The sequence below is a fragment of the Palaemon carinicauda genome, chromosome 14 (assembly GCF_036898095.1).
Source record: "Palaemon carinicauda isolate YSFRI2023 chromosome 14, ASM3689809v2, whole genome shotgun sequence".
NCBI lineage: Eukaryota > Metazoa > Arthropoda > Malacostraca > Decapoda > Palaemonidae > Palaemon > Palaemon carinicauda.
This window is the reverse complement of record NC_090738.1, coordinates 3,735,063-3,755,602: the sequence shown is the minus strand read 5'-3', so window position 1 is coordinate 3,755,602 and position 20,540 is coordinate 3,735,063. Positions and strand designations below refer to the sequence as shown.

Sequence of the window (20,540 nt, the reverse complement as noted above, 5' to 3'; positions counted from 1 at the left end):
CCAAAGGAGGGTCTGTTAGTTGTCAAAAAAGTTAGGATAGTATTAGAGCATAAAGCCTAGAAAGTCTTTGATTTATTCCATATAGAAAAGACTGAAGATCAGCCGGTATTTTGAGGGCAAGGCCCTTGTCAGTAACGCTGAAAGGCACCCTACAGCAGCCTACACAGTACAAGTAGCACTAGGCACCTAAAGCTAAATAAACAATAACGACAACAACATTCCATTAAACACAAAACCACTAACAAAACTTAAAATTAACCACACACCAACACCAAGATATGTATGCGTTTATATAATATATTATATGGACACCAACACTGTCGTCTACACAAAGCCGAACTGTCTTTCACAGCATACTACCACAGCTATGTGGCTAACAGTACACTCTGTGGCAATTTTCCACAACTACCTACCTGATTGGGGTCATCATCATCATCATCATTATCACCATCATACGTAATCTTAATACACAGGACAGGTCATCAACAGTTGTGCAATCCAAAAGAGCAGTCTAAATAAAATTTTCTGTTACAGGCCAGGTCAGCAATTATAGATCCAAATTAAAAAACAAGTTCTTCAAAGGAGGAATTACAGTTGTTATGAAAAATAAACACTTCCAAGCTGGTAAAATAATATAAAATAAATCCAGCATTCACAAATACACTGCCTCTGTCTGCAGCCAAATCAAGAAACTCATTCACTCAAGACACCCACCACTGTCCTAAGCTAGCCAAAAAGGTAAACAAAAAACCTCATTTTTTCCAACTATCTTTCTCACAACAAACAACCATTACACTAACTACCTCTCGCTCGCTGACACTCTCTCTCTCTCTCTCTCTCTCTCTCTCTCTCTCTCTCTCTCTCTCTCTCTCTCTCTCTCTGGATTTGGCAAACAAAAAGCAAAAATAAAATAAAGTTTAATCCTCCACATTATTGGTCTACTTGCTGAGTCATCAGCTGTCATTGTCAGGCCCTCGCTGGTCCTAACTTGATGGAGAGGAGCATGGGTGGTGATCATATATATATATATATATATATATATATATATATATATATATATATATATACATATATATATATATATATATATATATATATATATATATATATATATATGTATATATATATATATATATATATATATATATATATATATATATATATATATATATATATATATATATATGTATATTGTCAGTCTCTAGGGCATTCACGAGCATCCTCTAAAACCTTTAAAGCAGCATCCTGCTCAGGTAGAGACCCAAATCCCGGGCGCTTCGGGATTTTTCCAGATGAAAAAGAGAAATTTGAAGCAGACCAAGGGAAGCTTAGGTGGTGGTTAATCTTCCTGATTGGCATTTTTGCTAATGTGTAATTGTAGGACATCAGAGCTTGATGGGTTGGTTTGGGTATATGTATTTATAAGACACTAACTGAAATAAATCCAACTAGTATGGCATACGTGTGTAGGTCTCGGCTTGTTTGTGGCTACTATGAGGGGAAATCAGATAGGTCCCTAAGCAGAATCATCATGACAGACATCTAGCTCCTTTCTGGGCATTTTCTTTATTAGGCAAGTGTCTGACTTGTTAGTTTTTTCTTCTCAACCATACACTCATGCATTGGATGTTTGCTTGGTTGTACATGATTGTCCTCTTCGGTAAACTAGTCTACTCTAGTATTGCTCTGGTATTAGTCTTCGGAGACCACACAGCACATTAAGCCCAAAAATGTGTTTGGCAAAGGAAAAATCATTTTGAGAGGTCCTTTGTAGTTTCTAAGAACATTCATTCTACCTAGTCTTGTGTCGGGACATTTAAGTCTTACTCAGAGTATAGAAGAAATATGTCAGAATATGATTATTGTTACTTAACCCAAAAGTACATGAAGGCACTTGAAAATAATAGTGTTTGGTAAACAATGTTTGTTGTACAGTGGCAAAACAAATGATGGTAGCTTGGTGAAACTAAGCTCCTAGGTAGTACTGTCGCTTGTATTAGTATCAGTTCTTGGTGATGATCTATTATTAGTTATCAGATTTATTTCAGCATTAGAAGTGCTGTGATTGGTTCAATAGAGCCTAAACCAGTGAGGTCTAAAGCACGGAAGACAACATTTCTTAGTATTTTATGTCGTATTGGATTCCTTGCTCTAGCCTTTTACAGGATAGTCTGTGGAGACCACATAGCATATCCCCAAAAATAAGTTTTTCCTTCATCAAAGTCCATTTTATAATATGCCTCTTACTTTTCACAATTTTAAATTTTATTTCTATAGAAGTAGGTTTTTCTATTAACTTTTTATCTTTTCTAATTTGATATTACAACACATCTCTCTTGTGTTCAAGTTTTTTTTTCAGGCATAGAAAGTTATGTTTGATATACTTCTCTAACTTTTTTTCACATGTTTAAACTTATGAGCTCTTTATTTTATAGCAAGTAGTCTTGGAAGCCATATTTTTTGTAGGTGACTTGGTGTGTGAAGCTGATTATAGAGGAAGTCCTGTCCGAGGAGTTTTCCAGTCCGCCACCAGCAGATCTCAATAGGCTGATTAAGTCTCCAGTTCTTATCAAAACAGGGGCTCGAACTCCTCCAATTGCACGTCCCCCTGACCCTCTCTTGTTTGTAACCTCCCCAGGGGTTGATGCATTAGAGGAAGTGATGCTTCTAGCATCCAAGAATCCTGAGGTTCCAGTAAAAAATGTGTCATTAGGACAAGGTCAGGTAAGGCTTTATATTTTAACTCTTGTTTGTTTCTCCGCAAAATACAAATCCTCGTCCTTTAATTAGGGAGATTACTTCAGCACGAGCAGGAATCAGTCGCCGAAGTTGGATAACAAGCAGTTATACAATTAGTGAGGATGCGGGAGCAAAGAGCCCCGCCACCCCCTCCTGTCATAGAGCCTTCACTTTTACTTCTTCCTCTGTCATGTATGGATGTACAGACAGGTTGTGTCAAACTTATTAATATATCTATTTTTTTCCAGAATGTGAATGTTGGTTGTTAATTATGTTAATTATGGAATAGAAGCAAGAAGCCCATTTTGGAGATAGGGTGGAGTCTGCAGTCGGCTGGTCTAACCAGGTGTAGATACACAATCTTTCTGTGCTTTGGGGCTGACTGTTTGCAGGTATTCCCATCTGATGAGTGTAGATCATGGCCTCTGGTATTGTGATGGCCCTTCGCCTAGAGATGAGGAAGTGAGTAAGGCATTCGTGGGAGTTGGAATGGGTAAAGCCAGGAAAAAATCTTGTGGGTTCTTTTGCTGCTTCTGTCTCCTCTGGAGGTACGTCTGCTGCTGTTGCCCATGTGTATAGACCCATGGATTGGTCCCAGTGGAGTATGTTGCATGGGCTGGAGTTTTCTGATCTATGTCAGTGAGTTTCAGTTTCGCTTGACCGGGGAACCCTTAATGTTCGTTGCTCCTTCTGAGGCGGGAACTCCTCACCTTTGGCGGTAGGGTAATCTGCTGTCGAGGTGTTGACGCAAGAAGTCGAGGTTTCCATAGCTTTGTCAGGTAGGTCCTCCATTACCTGAGGGAGTTGCTAGTAGAGGCTACTTCTCCCCTGTACCCCTTGTGCTTACTTATGTCTTAAATGTTCCCAGAAACACCAGTGGTGAAGGGCGTGGTTCCCCCAGTGTTAGGGAGCCTGATGGTTTCCCCTTATCACAAGAAGATGGGTAAGTTAATTTAGTAGTTCCTAGCATAGCAGGTAAGGTGCCGGTGTCAGAAGTCAGTCAAAGATAAATGCTACCTCAGTCCCTAGGGTTCCCCATTTTTTTTTTTCTGGTCCCGGTTGTTGTGATTTTCACCAGTTTATTAAATGTGCCTGATGTACTAGGCGGATCGCAAGGCCTTGAAGAGGCGAGATTCCCAAAACTTTTCAGGAGTTAACTAAAATACGGCAACAAAATTACCATTTTATTATAAAAATAAACTGTGATACAAGACAAACAACATTCTTAAGCATTCACAAGACTTAATGAAAAACAAGGCTGACTCTTGGTAATGTAACACGTGCTCTTCAAGCACAAAGTCCACACCGGACTCATTAACAAACTGAAAATAGTGCCAATTCGAATTCAATACACAACGAATCACACACCAAATATCCCTATTCTCATTTAACTCAGGATTCAGATCCCCAATCACAAGGATCTCTACATTAAACTGCGATATAAAAACTACATGTCTTGCACACAAACTTATACTACAACCAACCTGGTACATGAGGTAGAGAGAAGAGAACAACTTAATAAATGACTTATCTTTAGGGGGGACGATGAAGCAAAGAGGTCGAGCGAGGGTCGGCAGCTTCGAAGAAACCTTCGTTTTCCCGCGTTAACTAAAGTTTCCTTAGCAAAGTGGAGGGAAATCTTAGTTTAATTATTTGCAAGGGGTTTGACAATGCCTTTTCATTTACTACAAGATCGTAAAACAGTTAAGGCTTTTCTTCAAACACAAGGGAAGGCTTAAGTCTTCGGCTGAGGGCCAGAATTTATCCATATCCAAGGACTTGGAAAGTCATTGACACTAAACACATACATAAGACATTTTTGTCATGTTGCCTCAATTTTACGTTAGATTCATCATTGATATATCATAAACAGACAATTTCCACAACACTCGCTCTTTCCACACCAGGTGGTTAAGATTTAAGTTCCAATACAGTCGTGTATTAAACCTCAAGTCTTTCGCCCGCGAGATCCCCCAGCCTTCCCTCATTTGATGAAACGTTCTGATGTCAAATGCCGGGACTTTCGAATGGCCAGTTCGAAAATTCCCGACACCGGTGATACCCAAAACTTCCTTTGTGGCAGTTGCCACAACCCTTGTGCCAGGGGGTACAGTGCTGTTGCCCTCCCTCAGTGTCAGTGGTTGTGGCTCCAGCTTCGGATGTTGCTGTGTTGTGGGTCCTTGTGAGTGTATCTTACCCTTCCCCTGGGACAGTTCGCCCTGGTGTTATGATTCCTGTTTGAGAAATCTCTGTGGTTTTCCCCTCGGTGGAGGGTTGTCATCAACGGTCACATGGGCCTCGACTGTTTTAGTTATAGAGTGAAGAGCAAGAGCCAGGAAGAAGTAGAGTCATGCGCCGTTTTCTTCCTTGACCTTGTTATCCATCTCTCCGTCTTCCTACTCGGATTCTGACACTTCTAAGAGGAAGAGGAGACCAAAGAATCCAGGATGGACTGCTGTAGTCGCTAGGATAGGGTCCCTCTGAGACCACCTCTCTTTCAAGGGATATGAACAGCATCCGTGTGGGGGGTCTGAACCACAACTCCATGTGACGGCCCCTCAAGGCCTGATTGGGCCAAGTCTGGGACCTGTGTCCCGACCCAATGCCTTGCATGGCTGGGACCCGGGGTCCCACTCCTTAGCCGTGAACCACAGGACCATGTTTGAATCCGGGGCTGGGGGTGTAGGCTGGGCCCCTGCTTCCCAATGGCCCTGACTGCACCCTCAGAAGTACCTCCTAGCTGTGGAATCATTGCCTCTTCCCAGGTGGAGACTATCCAGTATTTCCTCTAAGCAAAATGCTTTCATGAGGCACCGAGCAGTAGATGTCTGTATGTCTATGGAGGTCCTCCATAGTTGCAATTGTTTTGTAGATGGGATTGTCCTCTCATTTGAGTAGTTTTTGTACAGATCACGGACTACCTCCTCTTCCTTCATTGAGAAAAGCCCCTCTCAGTCGCAGCTATTATAAGCTTTGAGTATGACTTCCCTACTAAAGGGTACAGACCTGTCTGCTTCCTGATAATTGTCTAGGCTTGTGAGGACCTTTGAGCAGTCTGATCTACCCTTTGTTCTTTGGTTCCCAGAGTGGGACGGGACTGTCGCCCTCAAGGCTCTTACGTTTTTCCGCTCAAGCTTTTGAGGAAGTCTTTAGACAGAGTTTTGTTCCTTAAGTCTTTCCTTATGATAGTTTTAGCATTTGCAACGAGAGGTGGTGAATTACTTTCTCTTTTATAGTTACCTATACCGAGGATGGAAGAAGGTCTCTTCAGTTTTTGGCTGGACTTCATGAGTAAAACACAGATCTCAGCAGCCTATGCCCCAAGGTTCAATTCCTTCTCCATCCTCTCCCTTCGGCAGGAGTCTGGTGGGGATCAAGAGTAGGATGCTGTGGTGCTATCTAAAAGGGACACAGGACTTCAGGTCTAAGGGTCAGTCTTTTTCATTAGCACTGGGAAGTCTAAGAAAGAGATGTTTAGAAACACAGTCTCTTTTTGGCTTTGTGAGATGATCCATGAAGCAAAAGCCTCGACTGCCGAGAGAGTTGACTCGTCAGCTATGACCAGAACTCAAAAAGTCAGGGGCTTTGGCTCCACCCTAGCCTTTAGGAGAAACTTTTCAGTGGGCCAAGTGTTGAAGACCGGTGTCTAGAATGCAGACTACCTTCACAGACACCTTTGGACTTGGATTTGTGGAGGCTGCTCAGTTAGTTGTGTAACCAGACAGCTCCTTCATTATTCTATCCCTCCTTGCAGGAACAAAGAAGCCAAAAGGATACATGTATACATGTACAACTCAGATCCTATTGGTCTTTCATCTATATGATAGGCGGTGCCAATAGTCCTTTCTTAGCTTCTCCTTAGATCAAGCGTTAATCACTTCCAGAAAAGAAATTGAACCTTCCAATTTGGGTTACACAGGAATATCAATCCACTAAGCAGAGAGTCTCCCTAATTAAAAGACGAGGGTTTGTATGTGGGGTAAGAACAAATGAGATATTTATAAAGTAATTTGTATTTTTCCTAGCCATACAAACCTGAGTCCTTCAATTCAACTCTCCTCCTCTATCACTCCTCTCAGTCCTGGGCTGTAGGTCAAAAGTGAGGGCTCTCCATTAGTATGATAACCGTTCGTTATCCAAATTTAACGACCGATTCCAGATAACACCGGAGTAATATCCCTAATTAAATGAGTCGAGTTTGTATGGGTAGGTAAAATACAAATTATTTTTAAAATTTGTCATTTTTCATGCAAAGATGTGTCTTGTTATATCAATCATAAACTTGCTAATCAAGAGTAGACAAGCTCTCTTGATATATATACATATATATATATATATATATATATATATATATATATATATATATAGAGAGAGAGAGAGAGAGAGAGAGAGAGAGAGAGAGAGAGAGAGAGAGAGAGAGAGAGAGAGAGAGAGAGAGAGAATATATAATACAATTACTATAATCATTTCATACTACCAAATAATTTCATGTTTTAGTCAAGTGTAGCCGAAGAAGCTGTTCGTCTTGGTGTGAAGGAAGGAGGATGGATTGTTTTGGAAAATCTTCACCATGCATTGGGATGGTTACCCTTCCTGGCTAACCTAATCAATACCATCTATGCTGGTGTCAACACAAGTTCTCGTAGTGCCAGTGGGGCTTTAAATCCAAATTTCAGGTTAATTCTTACTACAGAACCTGTTGAGGAGGTAAAATCTTTCTAAGATGAGTAAAGTGAAGAGTACCACTTTAATATTTTTATCTATTAAAATCATGATTTTTTGGCCTTACTTTGAAGTACAGTAGCTCTTTTCTTAATCAAGTATTGACATGGATACCTAATTTAAAACTGTATTCTTTTTTAATACATTCCAAGATAAAATTAATGATGATTTGATTATACTGCATACATAATATCCTCGTATTGAAACATATAATACTTTCAAATATATTTATTACCAACACTATTGATATGTTACTAAATGAATACAAACCATCATTATTTGATATGAGTATGGCTGCAGTGCAGCTGGAGTGCCCATCAAGAATTTAACAAGTTAGTTATACTATCGGCATGTGGTGGATAAGGCCTGCCCACCTGTGAGTCAGCTAAACACTCACACACCTGGTCATGCTGCCTCTCAAATTTTCGGCTGTTCTAATTTTGTATCTCTTTTTAGAATAAAAAAGTAAGTTGTGGACAAGCTGTTACCTGCAGATAAACGTCATTAAATCATTTGAAAAGTGCAAGGACATGCAGTTGTTCCATATGAAGACACAAATGTGTAATCTCATCACCCTTGTACCTTTAGTTCGCAATCATCTACTGTATATGTGTAGCTGTACAATATAACGAAAACTTGAACCTCACGCCTGTATATGTGTAGCTGTACAATATAACGAAAACTTGAACCTCACGAAGTTGGTGTTCCTTTGTTATTTAAGGTGTTCCATCAATGGGAGAAGATTAATTGCTGCTCCCAGAACTTCTAAGACCTCTCTGCGGTGTTTTTGCGACTCCTGCTTCACCCCTGAGGTCTCTTCCTCCGTAGGAGTGTCATCATTGGTTTTCAAGACCCTGACGAAGGTTGGCAAGAAGAAGAGTGTGTGCTTTTCTTTCATTAGATTTATCAGAAGCTGGCCCTTCTTTTCCTGATGAGAGAGAGAGAGAGAGAGAGAGAGAGAGAGAGAGAGAGAGAGAGAGAGAGAGAAGGATACTTAAAACCAACCAAGACTAGGAAGGTAACTTGGTACTCGGTACCAAGCCTTTCAGTCTTACACTATCACTACATGGTCCTGTACCAAACTGAGACATTTTCTAATGTGAGTATGATTGAGAATACAATCGTTGGTCTCTTCATGGTTGGTTACTGCATGATTGGTCACAGCTTGATAGTTATTCTTGTGACCCTTAGACTACCGTAGATGCTCCAATGTGCTCACAGGCTCGAAATTACATGTCACTTGTTATTTCCCCTCGTGATCCATCCATGCACAGGGAAGTTCCCACAAACTTGTGTGCACTTGAAACCAGAACAATGGAACACTCAGGATCATTCCTGGAAGCATCACTCCTATACAGGACCAAGTGCTCTGACATTTCCAGGAAAAGTTAAACTAGCCAGATTTTGGTTCATAGGGACTTCCTCCCTAAAAGAATGTCTTATTAAAGGCTGATGGTATGTGTTCATGTGAGAACAAATCACAAATTTTAAAAGAAATTTGTAATTTTTCTAATTATACAAACCAGAGTACCGTAGTACTGACAGACGAGCAGGGCTTTCCTGCTACCTGCTGGTAGTTATAACTACCTCATCAAGTTTTTGATAACAATTTCATTTTTGCTGAGGTCATACCCCTATTAAAGGACTCAGGTTTGTATAGTTACAAAAAACTCAAATTACTTGAAATAAGCGTGCTATTCTAAAAAATTGCATCTGAAACATTTAGATTTTATTGCAGTTTCCAGTGTCATTGTTGCGAGCAGTAGAGAAGGTCTACGTGGACGCCCCGGGTGATGCCCATCTGGCACTAAAGGAAGTCAACTTGGCTCTTGTTCGACAGGCTCAGTCACTGTATTTTGATGAGGAAGTTAGTGCATGTGTTGTCTGTTAGAAATACTGTATTATCTCATACTCCTCTATAGTATTAATCTATTCTCTTGGTGATTGATGTCTTCTCAAATTTGTCATTCAAATTTTGATATCTTTTCTGCTTGAGATATCTAAATTTTGTATTCACTGAATTTTTTGTCTAACATCAAACTGTAATAGGTAAACAATAATAGTTTAGCATTTTGTGAAATATTTCTTTTTGCTATAATAATTTGACGATTGTGTACCAGTATGTGAACCAATGTCTTTTAATGGATTTATTAACTGCTTAAATATCTACATTAAGTCTCCTACATTATTGAGAGGTTGGCTCAAAGAGTGGGTTATTAAACTGAGTTAAGTTTTCAAGTTCACCATAGTTAACTTTGGCAGACAGCTCACAACACCCTACCTCTTATTCTCCTTTGTATTCAGTCAGCTGATCTTGCTAATATTACTGAGCTTGCTTACATATTCATCAAAATTTCTTACAGCTAATTCTGCATGATAAAATACTTTTAAAATTGATTTATACAGTATTCTGTTTCGCATATATCAAAAGTATTTTTTATTTATTACACTCGCCCATTCTTAATCTTAGAAAGTTCTACAGATGAAAGCTCTTACCAAGGGGGACTTACTGTTTTACTAATGAACTTTGAACCATGAAATAGGATTTTGAGGCTGATGATGAGTCTGCCACCTACCGACTCTTGCACGGCCTTACCATCTTCCATACCATTGTGAGTGAAAGAGGTCGACATGGGCACATGGCATGGGCATCCACTCCCTCGTTTACCATGGCAGATTTGAGCTTGGCTATGAATGTTGTGACGGTGAGAAGTAACTGTTTTTCCTAAGGGAGTTTTTAGTGGTGTTTATCTTTGTATGTTGTTGTTTGGTCAGAAACCTACAAACTTTTATCTGTGAAGTTGATATTTGGTTGGATCATGTAGGATACTTGTTAGAGATTTGGTTTTTAGATAGGATGTCCAGAGATGACTCCATTCTTAGACCTGAATAATTAATAAGGTGTCCAAACTGATTTTTTATATGATGTTATAAACTAGAAATGTAAAATAATTAGAGTAGGTCTAAAGATTCATATCTGTCAATGATACCACATTAAGATAAAGCTATTTAGGATTTTTGTTTCCAAAATATTTTTTTAAAGTATTCATGTAGCATTTATAGTTAAAAAATTGATGCTGAGAAAAGAGTAAACATTGCTGATGCTATGTTTTTTTCATAGCTCTTTCTGAGTAATTATTATTCATTTGTGTACTGGAACTTATTCACCATGAAATTTACATCAACAAGAGATACCAGTCATTTGAAAATAAGTATTACCATTCTGGAGATTAGTGTTCATGCAATGCATTTGACAGATAATACTTTATCTGTCATATGCATTGCATGAACACATTTAATACAATGACAGTATATACTACTGTTATTCATCATTAAGAGGATTCCTAAATTTAACAAGTAGCACCAGAATTATCTCAGTAGTACACTGTTTTCCATAGCTGCTCAATCCATTGACCTTTCAGAATGGAGCCTGCCAAGGTTCACTAGTTTCCGTTATGATGATAGGCACCACGTGGTTCCATGGAATGTCACTTGGGCCGAACTCTGAGTTGAATGATGTTTTGTTTACAAATATAGTTTCAAGGTCGTTGTTTATTTATCAACAACAGATTAAACATGCAATTAACGTGTGTTTGTATACATGTTTCCTGTAAAGATCATTTGCTCAGTTTCTATTATGAAGATACGTACCACGTAGCTTCCAGGATTTTTACGGGCTGCCAAACACAAGAGCCTGTGTCTTACACACACACACACACACAAACGCGCGCGCGCGAGCTTCTGGGACGGTCACAGGGTCTGAAATCCGAGTTAAATTATTTTTGTTTACAAATATCGCCTGTAAGGTCGATGCTATTTGTTTATCAACAATGGAATTGACATGCAAATGACGTGTGTATCATGTGAAGGTCATTGCTTAGTATCTGTTATGTAGACACGTACCACGTGGTTGGCGATGGAGGTCACTGGGTCCGAACTCCAAGTTAAATGATGTTTTGTTTACAAATATTGGCTCTTCAGGAACGTTGTGGTTTGTTACTTTACAAAATATAATAAATCACACAGTCGTGTGCAAACATGACGCAACCACAGTATTTGCTACTAGTATAGTGAGGGTTAACGTACACACACACACACATATACACACAAGGACACACTAAAATACATAGGTAAATAAAAAAAAATGTATTACAGAATATATTTCTTTTTATTCATACAATGAAGGAGCCGGCCGCCTAATGTCGTTTTTAAACGACAGTGCTTTGACATTCCTACCATTTAATAGGTTGATTTGGGACATCAAACTGTGTGTGATTTTCGTGTTTGATCGGTTTTGAGACGCCAGTGCGATTTATCACGAAAGTGATTAATAATAAGATCTGGGGATTTCTTTCAATTTTGTAAAAAAAAAAAAAAAAAAATAAACCATGAAAATTAGGAAAAAAGTAAGAAAGAAATTAAAAAGCTATTGGAAAAAGGGGAATGATTAATTTTTTTTTCTGTTAACTTTTTCTAACCAAGTTTCAATACTACAGCTTTAAAATCAAGGGAGAAGTAGGAATTTGAAGTTCAATCATCATAGTTTTGAGATACGGCCGTTCAAAGATTTTCTTTGTATTTATTCAATGACAATGTTAATATATTCCTTTTTTAGTACAAATAACCCAAAACTATCTTATATATCATAATTTAATCACAAATTAGGATCCCTTTGTTCAATATCTTTCTTCTTTAGGCTCCTGGTCTTCCTCTTCCTCAATGACACTTCTCCCCTTCACTAACTGTGCTAGTATCACCGAGAATATACGTTTCTGAACTCTTACTAGAGCTAATTCACTTCTTCATTGTGGAAATAAAATGTCTTGTAGTTTTTCCTTCTTGGCATGATGAAATTCTTACCAAAACAAAGAAAAACGGAAGTAAGTGTCCGTATATCTGATGTGCAAATGATTTGTGTTCGCACTTATGGTGACTAATAAGGGTTGTTATGCTGTAAAGCTCATGTGACAACACCCGGATTAGTGATTTATAGCATCTTTACAGATGCCGTTCCTCAATATTTGATTTAAAATGTTATAATTATTCAAATTTACGATAGCAGAAAAAATATAGTTTTTTTTTCTCTTCAGATCCCTATTTTTCCCATATTGAGATACTCTTACTAATTGCACTGTAATTATGAGAATAAGCGGAATTTTACCGAAATATTTTTATACACATTCTCCATTGCCATACGAAGCTCCATATTTTCTTTTTTCGTGATTTTTTTTGTTCGTCCTATTAAACTTACACTGTGTGAACAAGCATTTATTTTCATAAAGAACACGTGCATTTTACGCTATTAAAAACCTTTACAGATTATGCCCTGACATCACAATAGACATTTCGGTTTTGATCGATGGTTATCACTCCCTGTGTTTCTGCAAACAATAAGTTTATTTTCGTTGACTTGCCTATCAAACGTTAAATTAATACTTGCCCACCATTTAGTATAAAATAGTTACACTAATCTAACTCCCAACTGCAACATCTGGGGCAGAACCTGTTTATTATCACCTGACCAGTCCTCATTGATAATTCATGTTTTGTATATCTCCAGATGTACATACAGGGCCGCAAATTATGGTGAACCAAGTAGTAAAGAAATACTGTCAAGTCATTTTCCTACCCTGGAAAGGTATGATGGGTCGTATGCGACCCCTACAGCATTTTCAAAACCTGTTTTTTCCCCATAAATCATCAGCTGTCTCGAATATGGAAGTGATCGACCTGCAAGGGGTGACTAGTCTACATGCCATTGTCTGCTTTAGGATTGATTTTCGTCTAACTTCCCTCCTTCCCCGTTTTTTTACTCCCCCCCCCCCCCCCAGGGGTCGACCTCGACCCTGACATACCTTTATCAAACAGTGATCAAACAGCAAAGTTATTACATAATTATAAATTGTCGAACAGTGTTGATACTTGTTTGGTTCTTTATAGTTGGAAAGTGTGGATGGATGGTGTGTCTACCACTTGCATGACATTGGTTTTGGCTTAGATGCCATATATTGCCATGAGGTCCATTTTCCCTCAAATGCTAATTTCTGAATTTTTTTTATTTTTTGCAAATTTGATTGTTTTCTATTTATTTTGAATTTATCTTCAATAATGGCCAGCAGGCAGTATTCCCTCGGCATGGATGTCATCAACACACTTCTAATGGAGTTAAAAAGAGATGTTGATGATAATATGGAGTTTGCAACCCCATTCTTCATTTCAAGTGGTAGATTGGGCTGTAAGAGTTGTTGCGGTCTGCGGCCATTTTGTTGACATACCCGAAAGGTAAGTTGGCATATCTCTATATATTCTTGTTCTGTATAGAATTCGTGATATTTTGGTATATTTTAATGCATAAATATCATATTTTATAGGAGATACAATGATTTTCATAAGAAATTTACATTGTGAAACTAGGCCGTCAAAAAATGACCTTTAGATTTCGCCCCTGATATAACAGTAAATTACATCTTAGTGCACATTTTATTATGTATTTCTGTTCTAGGATAATATGAGTTTATTCTATAAAAAAATTAGCCTCTTCCTATTTCATTTGGGTACCCAAAAAAATTCATGAAATTTGGACAAATTTTTTTAGCCAAAAAAAGTTACCCTTTTTTTCTCATTTCAGATCTTGACTTCTATGGGTCCAACTCATTTCCAGCAATTACACGCTCTTGCTTTGCCATCTAAGAAGGTGTCCCTAGAGGGATTTATGTGTATATGTATATTTCTATTTTTTTGTGAATATTTACGTTGTCTTTTTTTTTGTATACTTAAATTTTTAATATATTTCCAATAAATAGTTATTTTGTAGAGGGGTATCATTTATATTTTCAGTAGTTTTTAGCATTCTTTGAAGTATTTTTAGCAAGTCAAACAATACAGATTGATGCATAACTAAATTTTTCCTGAATTTTTTTCGGAGTCGGGGTCGCGCGCGACAGAGTATACCCTTAAAGGGGTGTCCGAGGAGCGTACCTATCCAGGGTTAAAGGGTTAAATCGGTTGACAATAAATGCTCTCTCAGTTTCCTCAGGGCTCCACAAACACCGTTTAAAGTTACAGGTGTAAAAAATAGGCTATAGAACGCACACAAAGACGAATTGTAAGTTTGCACCAGTATATTATTGGTAAAACACTTAATGTTGGAATACCTTCGTAAAAAAATCAGTAAAATATACCGAATGATCTTTGGGCGACATACCCAAAAGGAAAAAAAAATATATTCTTAAATGGTGACCACTGTATTATGAATACTGTTCAGTGACCAACTTCCCGGTACTGGTAGGAGACAAGGGTCTTATCAAGGGTATCTTGAAGCCAGCAAATAGTCACTCGATACGTAGCTGAACAAATGCCCTTTATATCCCACTGTATTCTTCAGAGCGAATTCGATATCAGGGGTATTCATTTCATACCTCACTAGACCAATTCTGAGGCACAACTACTGTCCTTTTGCCTCATCTCATTAAAACATATAATTATCTCATTACCTTAAATGGGAGAGGTACAGTGGGTTAGGGTTGGCTGTTATCCATTTCATAATACATACTTTGTTGATTTAGTCCATTTCAACTTGGATACAAACAAAGAGATACCGATTATTCAGAATTTCTACTGAGAAGGTTTCAGTTTTTGTTATCATACATATGCTGAGTTACAAGATAAGTTTATTATCAATTGTAACTTGATACAGTGAAGTAAAGGATAATGGAAACATAACACATCTTATATCTTTATTAGGGAACACACACACATTTCATATCATGAAATATTACATAGTTTGGAAAAATGTTAGATTTATATGTGGCTTAGCCAACGAAATCGAAACTGTCATCCTCGCTGATAAAGTTCATTCGTGGTATTTTGGTACGCTTTTGAATGGTCGAGATAATAATGGGCGTAAACTATCCTTGGCTTTGGATTCTTTATTCTTCCTCTTTTTATCCTCCTCTTCTTTCTCCATTTCACATGCGAGTGCAACCTCTTGCGAGTCGGTAGGCGTAGAAATTCACCCCATCTCTTCTCCAGGTCGGGTGTACAGGAACAGCGCATCAGTAAGCGTCTTGTCGGGCCCAGCAGGAGGGATGATTTTGGCAATAGGTGGTGGACCTCCTTTACACACTTCAACTTTCTTCTTGTTGAACAACGAGAGGAACTCCCGCTGCATCTTCTCACATTTTAATAAATATTCCGTGGTCAACTTTACCAGTTTTACGATTTCCTACTGGTTACTGATGGCACCGACACTCAGGGGAAATCTTTCATCAGATGCGTAATTTCTCACAAACATGATGTAATACCTCATGAAAACATAAAAAAATTTCACAAGCCCTCGCTCATACCTCGTATGGTTCGTTCAGCACACTTAATCGAGATTGCATAAGACTTCATAACAAAATATGTGAAATAAAAAATTAATTCTTGCAAATAATGTAAATTTCCATATACTGACTTGACTGAAAAATACAACGAAATGAATGACGAAAGTCTTACGTAATTTACACACACTTACTTATACCTACGTGAGAGGAGCTCACCTTACAAGCTGGCTATACACCTCGTAAATTCACAAATGAAATACATGAATAAAATGTTTACTCCACACTAGACCAGCTTTGGAAGAATATATATATATATATATATATATATATATATATATATATATATATATATATATATATATATATATATATATATATATATAGTATATATACTATATATATATATATATATATATATATATATATATATATATATATATATATATATATATATATATATATATATATATATATATATATATATATATATATGTATTATTTTTTAATTGCTTTTTATTTCGTAGGAGGGGCCAAGTAGAAACTTTCCAGGGAAGGGTGGGGGGTGGGGAGCAGTTTCCTCTTCACCTGCTGCCCCGGCCAGTCCAACACTAAGGAAATGGGAAAGTCATTTTCAGTGATTTTGTCATGAAACTATGATATACTTATTTTCCCAAAATGTATTCTCCTCTAATTTGCCCGAAAAATACATTTGGAGATAGCATAAGCACAAAACGATTCCCCATTCTTATACCCTGACTGTAACTTATCAATGATTAGGCCCTACGTATATAATTGCTAGTAGCTTTATCTTGAGAAATTTCCCAGCTTGGAGATCAAACTAACTTCTTATCAATTTCATGCACAAAGGTCTTATAATCTTGATTCAAATAGGCTTAACTCTGTATGGTAAAGTCCCTATTTACATTGATCAAGTTCCCGAATTAGCACAGCTATGTGGTGTTGGATGTGGGTCTATTGACCGGGTGAATTACTCCAGGTAGATGACCGCTTAACAAGCTAAAAACTCATTACTATCCGTGAAGCTCTTGTTCGGATTGTTCGAGATATAGCTATCCATACCAGCTCTTTAGCCTATCAGGGTAGTAGTCAAACCACCAAATATTAAAATATCTGGGAAATAAAAGTTTGATTGTCCTTTTAATCACTAAATCACACAGCTGAGGAGCAATACCCCTTGATTCCTAAATATTAGCCCTCACTCTTTAGATTTTTTTTTCTCAGCTTCTTCCTCTATCCCCTGACATGTCAAGTTAGGTCTTTATTCTTTAACATTTGTGTTCCTCTGTTTTATTTATTTAACATTTGTGTTCTTTTCTATCATTCATATTCATTCTCATTATCTTTAAAATGAATGCCTTTCCGTCTCGGTGCTCGTCTTCGACCTCCAAATATGGTTCTTAGCTTCTCACTGTCCCTCAATAAAAGAAATCTCTCCCGAGAGGCAGCAGGAAACACCTTCACTTGACCATTCCAACCTGGAACTATTTGATAATTGTGTGAAGCCAAGACAAGATATTCGTTAGCAGCTGGATTCCGGAATAAGGCATTTGGAGACTGTATTTCATTTCCCTCAATCTTCGTTTTTACAATCTCCATCTAACCAAAAAAATAAAAACTTGAATTGTGAAGCATCCTTCCATGAATAAGTTTTTTTTTCATCTTTTTATTTTCCATGAATAAGTGGTGTAATTCAGGTTTTTTTTTTCTTTAAATAATATATATCCCATTACTTTATCAGTATTCTAGTTAACGAAAATATCTTGGCTGATTTTAAAGCAACCGGGTAAATTTCCTACAGAGCATTGAAGATATATAAAGGACTACAAGATATAAAGATCTTACTATATCGAGCCAGACAAATGTTGGTTTACGGATCCTTAAGGAAGCAAATCCTCCAAACGCCCAAAAGACGACTCACTAATGAAATCTATTTTTTTCCCCAAAAAATCACCCATTATTTGGATAAGCATCTGAATCTAACAAAATAATCCCATTATCTATATGTTACCCTGTAATAACTATCGCCAATTTTGCTATACAACATCGATAATTATCAAATTGACAAAGCTCTTGCGATAAAGATTGAATTAGCAATTTAGTACAGATTTTACTGGATATGTTTAAAATTTTAGTTCAAATGTCACCGCTAACCATTCCAAGCCAAGATCACAGACGGCGAAAAAAAAAAATTAAAAAAAAAAAAAAAAAAAAAAAAAAAAACACACACACATGAATATAGGGCAAGTGGCTTAGGGTCTAAAGATTTTAACGGCGCATCACCTTGAATCTGAATAATTTAGGAAATATTTTACAGTTGAGTTATCCTTACGTATTACAAAATGCTGCAATCTATAAATATCTAAAAGCTGAAAAACGTTTTTAGCAGTTAATATAGCATCTGAAAAACAACGATGAGCTTCTGGAAGTATAATACAATCATTTCTAATGGAAACATTGCAAAATAACGATAAACAAAATTTAGATATGCATAAATGTCTAAAAAGGAGTTTATGTGCTGGTAGATTACTTCATTAACTAGAGTAAGCTCAAACAATTTTATCTCTCTCTCTCTCTCTCTCTCTCTCTCTCTCTCTCTCTCTCTCTCTCTCTCTCTCTCTCTCTAATGTCCTTCAGGTGGGTATAACCCATGTATGGTGTTTTTTTTTTATATAGTCTACAACATTGAACCATAATTGAAACTACTCTTTCTTCCATCAGTTACTGGAACAAGACTAATGTCGAAATAATCTAATGTTGCTGTTAAAGGAAGGAATTATTTGGCAACAACACTCCAAGATTTTCTACATGATTTTGTGGGTTCATGCTATATATATATATATATATATATATATATATATATATATATATATATATATATATATATACATATATATATATACTGTATATATATATATATATATATATATATATATATATATATATATATATATATATATATATATATAGTGTGCTACTTTTATAAGCACACATTGAGTATGTGTTGTTTAAGATGTGTAAAGCTGGATAACGAAGTACATCTTATTAGCTTTAAAAGTATTTATTGTCTGAAAACAACAAAGTTAAACATCTCCATCATAGGAGGGAGCTGGTTTGGTCGGATGACCAATTCTGGTGAAGTATAGATATGAACTGATTAAATTATCGATATCACAGATATCGTATGCTTAGTTGATGTAGCAATTTTAACACAATCTCGGAAGACACCTGCATCCGGTGACGTCACAAACTTTCACACACTGATGCATTGGTGTTGACGTTTAAGAAAAATGTTACATTACCGAGGCTGCATTGTGCATCCTGTTTATGATTTTAGTGACTACAGCAAATCTCACGGCTAGCATCTTCATCCAAAATGACATATTACGTCATGTGTTTTAAACATGTTATAACAATTATTTCATTTATTACATTAGCTCGGCCAGCTATCTCAATTTTTTCAAAAAAAAAATTTAACAACAAGCCAAAACATGTTTACTAGGCTGACTGGATATATGTATTATTCTTTGTTTAACTTTAGCCATAAGCAAACGAGGACGAATGTCCAAATAGGCCCATCAAAAAATAATAACAATAATGCATATGAAAAGATATTACCAAAGCAAAGAAAAAAAATGCATGATAAATAAAGATCATATATATGGTACATTGCTAGCAAATGATTATATGGTACCAAAAAAAACTACTGACATACATATGATTCGGTAACTCGTTAAAGAATAATTGTTACCTTTGTCAGAAACATAGATTAACATAATACGGTAACTAATAAAAATATTTGTTACCTTGGTAAAAATTTAATTTTTAAGTGCACAAACACGAATTCCTGGTACGTACACGTACCACGGTTTCGTACATATATATATATATATATTTATATATAGGGCTCATATATTTTATTAGATGCCCATAGATTCTGTTAATTTTATTTTTTTTTCTCTTTTTTCTTTTTAACATTCCGGCTTACATATTTTATTAGATGCCGAGAGAAAAAATTATTTATATTTTTTTTTTAAATGTTTTTTTTTTTAATGTATTTTTAACCATGGAAAGTTAAAAAATTTCCTCATTTACATATTACTAGCGTACTAACAGCTTTTCCTACAATTCTAATTCCAACATTTTACTCCTTTATCGAATGAGGTGGCCACTTCAAACGGCTTTAAACTGAATTAAATAAGGAGTTTTGTCTGGACATGGCGAAACGTTCTGTTTTAGCTTCCTGCTGTGCTGTAACCTACGCCAAACAAGGATGTTCACAGCGATAAATATCATCACCGTGATACCCAGTCCTGCTAGTAGTATGGGGTGAAGAATTTCCTTATAAGTCGGTGACAGGTGGTCCATTTCGGTTAATTTCATCAATCGCTTGGCAACTTGTCTGTTGTACGGGAGAGGTAGTGCTGGCATTGTAGAGGTCCACGTGAAGTTCGCGAAGTAGGCTCGTTCTCTGATGAGTGTCCGTAGACCAGTCACCATGGAATTAGGGGAAGTCCCGATACAACCATCTGCTGCAACGAAGATGTGGGCGAAAGACGTGGATCCGTCAGGGCATGATACATTGAAGCCGTCCTTGTATCGTATCCACGAGCCATTGTTCAGTCTGCAATTGAACTCATTATTGTCAAAGGGATAAAGCTTATCCAGACAATTTTCACTTGTATGAGAGAGAGCACCGTCTAGCACTACACCTAACTCGCATGAATCCATTAAGTT

At 37.0% G+C, this 20,540-nt stretch overlaps 1 protein-coding gene across 1 annotated transcript in view; it reads left to right on the top strand.

The window, feature by feature from the left end:
• The window catches only part of LOC137653847 (uncharacterized), an 829,144-nt gene that overhangs the window by 669,612 nt on the left and 138,992 nt on the right, over window positions 1–20,540 (top strand). Inside the window, exons 67-70 of the mRNA XM_068387498.1 lie at window positions 2,467–2,724; window positions 7,237–7,446; window positions 9,200–9,328; window positions 10,005–10,166. Of these exons, the coding sequence (XP_068243599.1) occupies window positions 2,467–2,724; window positions 7,237–7,446; window positions 9,200–9,328; window positions 10,005–10,166 (759 nt within the window). The remainder of the gene's footprint in view (window positions 1–2,466; window positions 2,725–7,236; window positions 7,447–9,199; window positions 9,329–10,004; window positions 10,167–20,540) is intronic.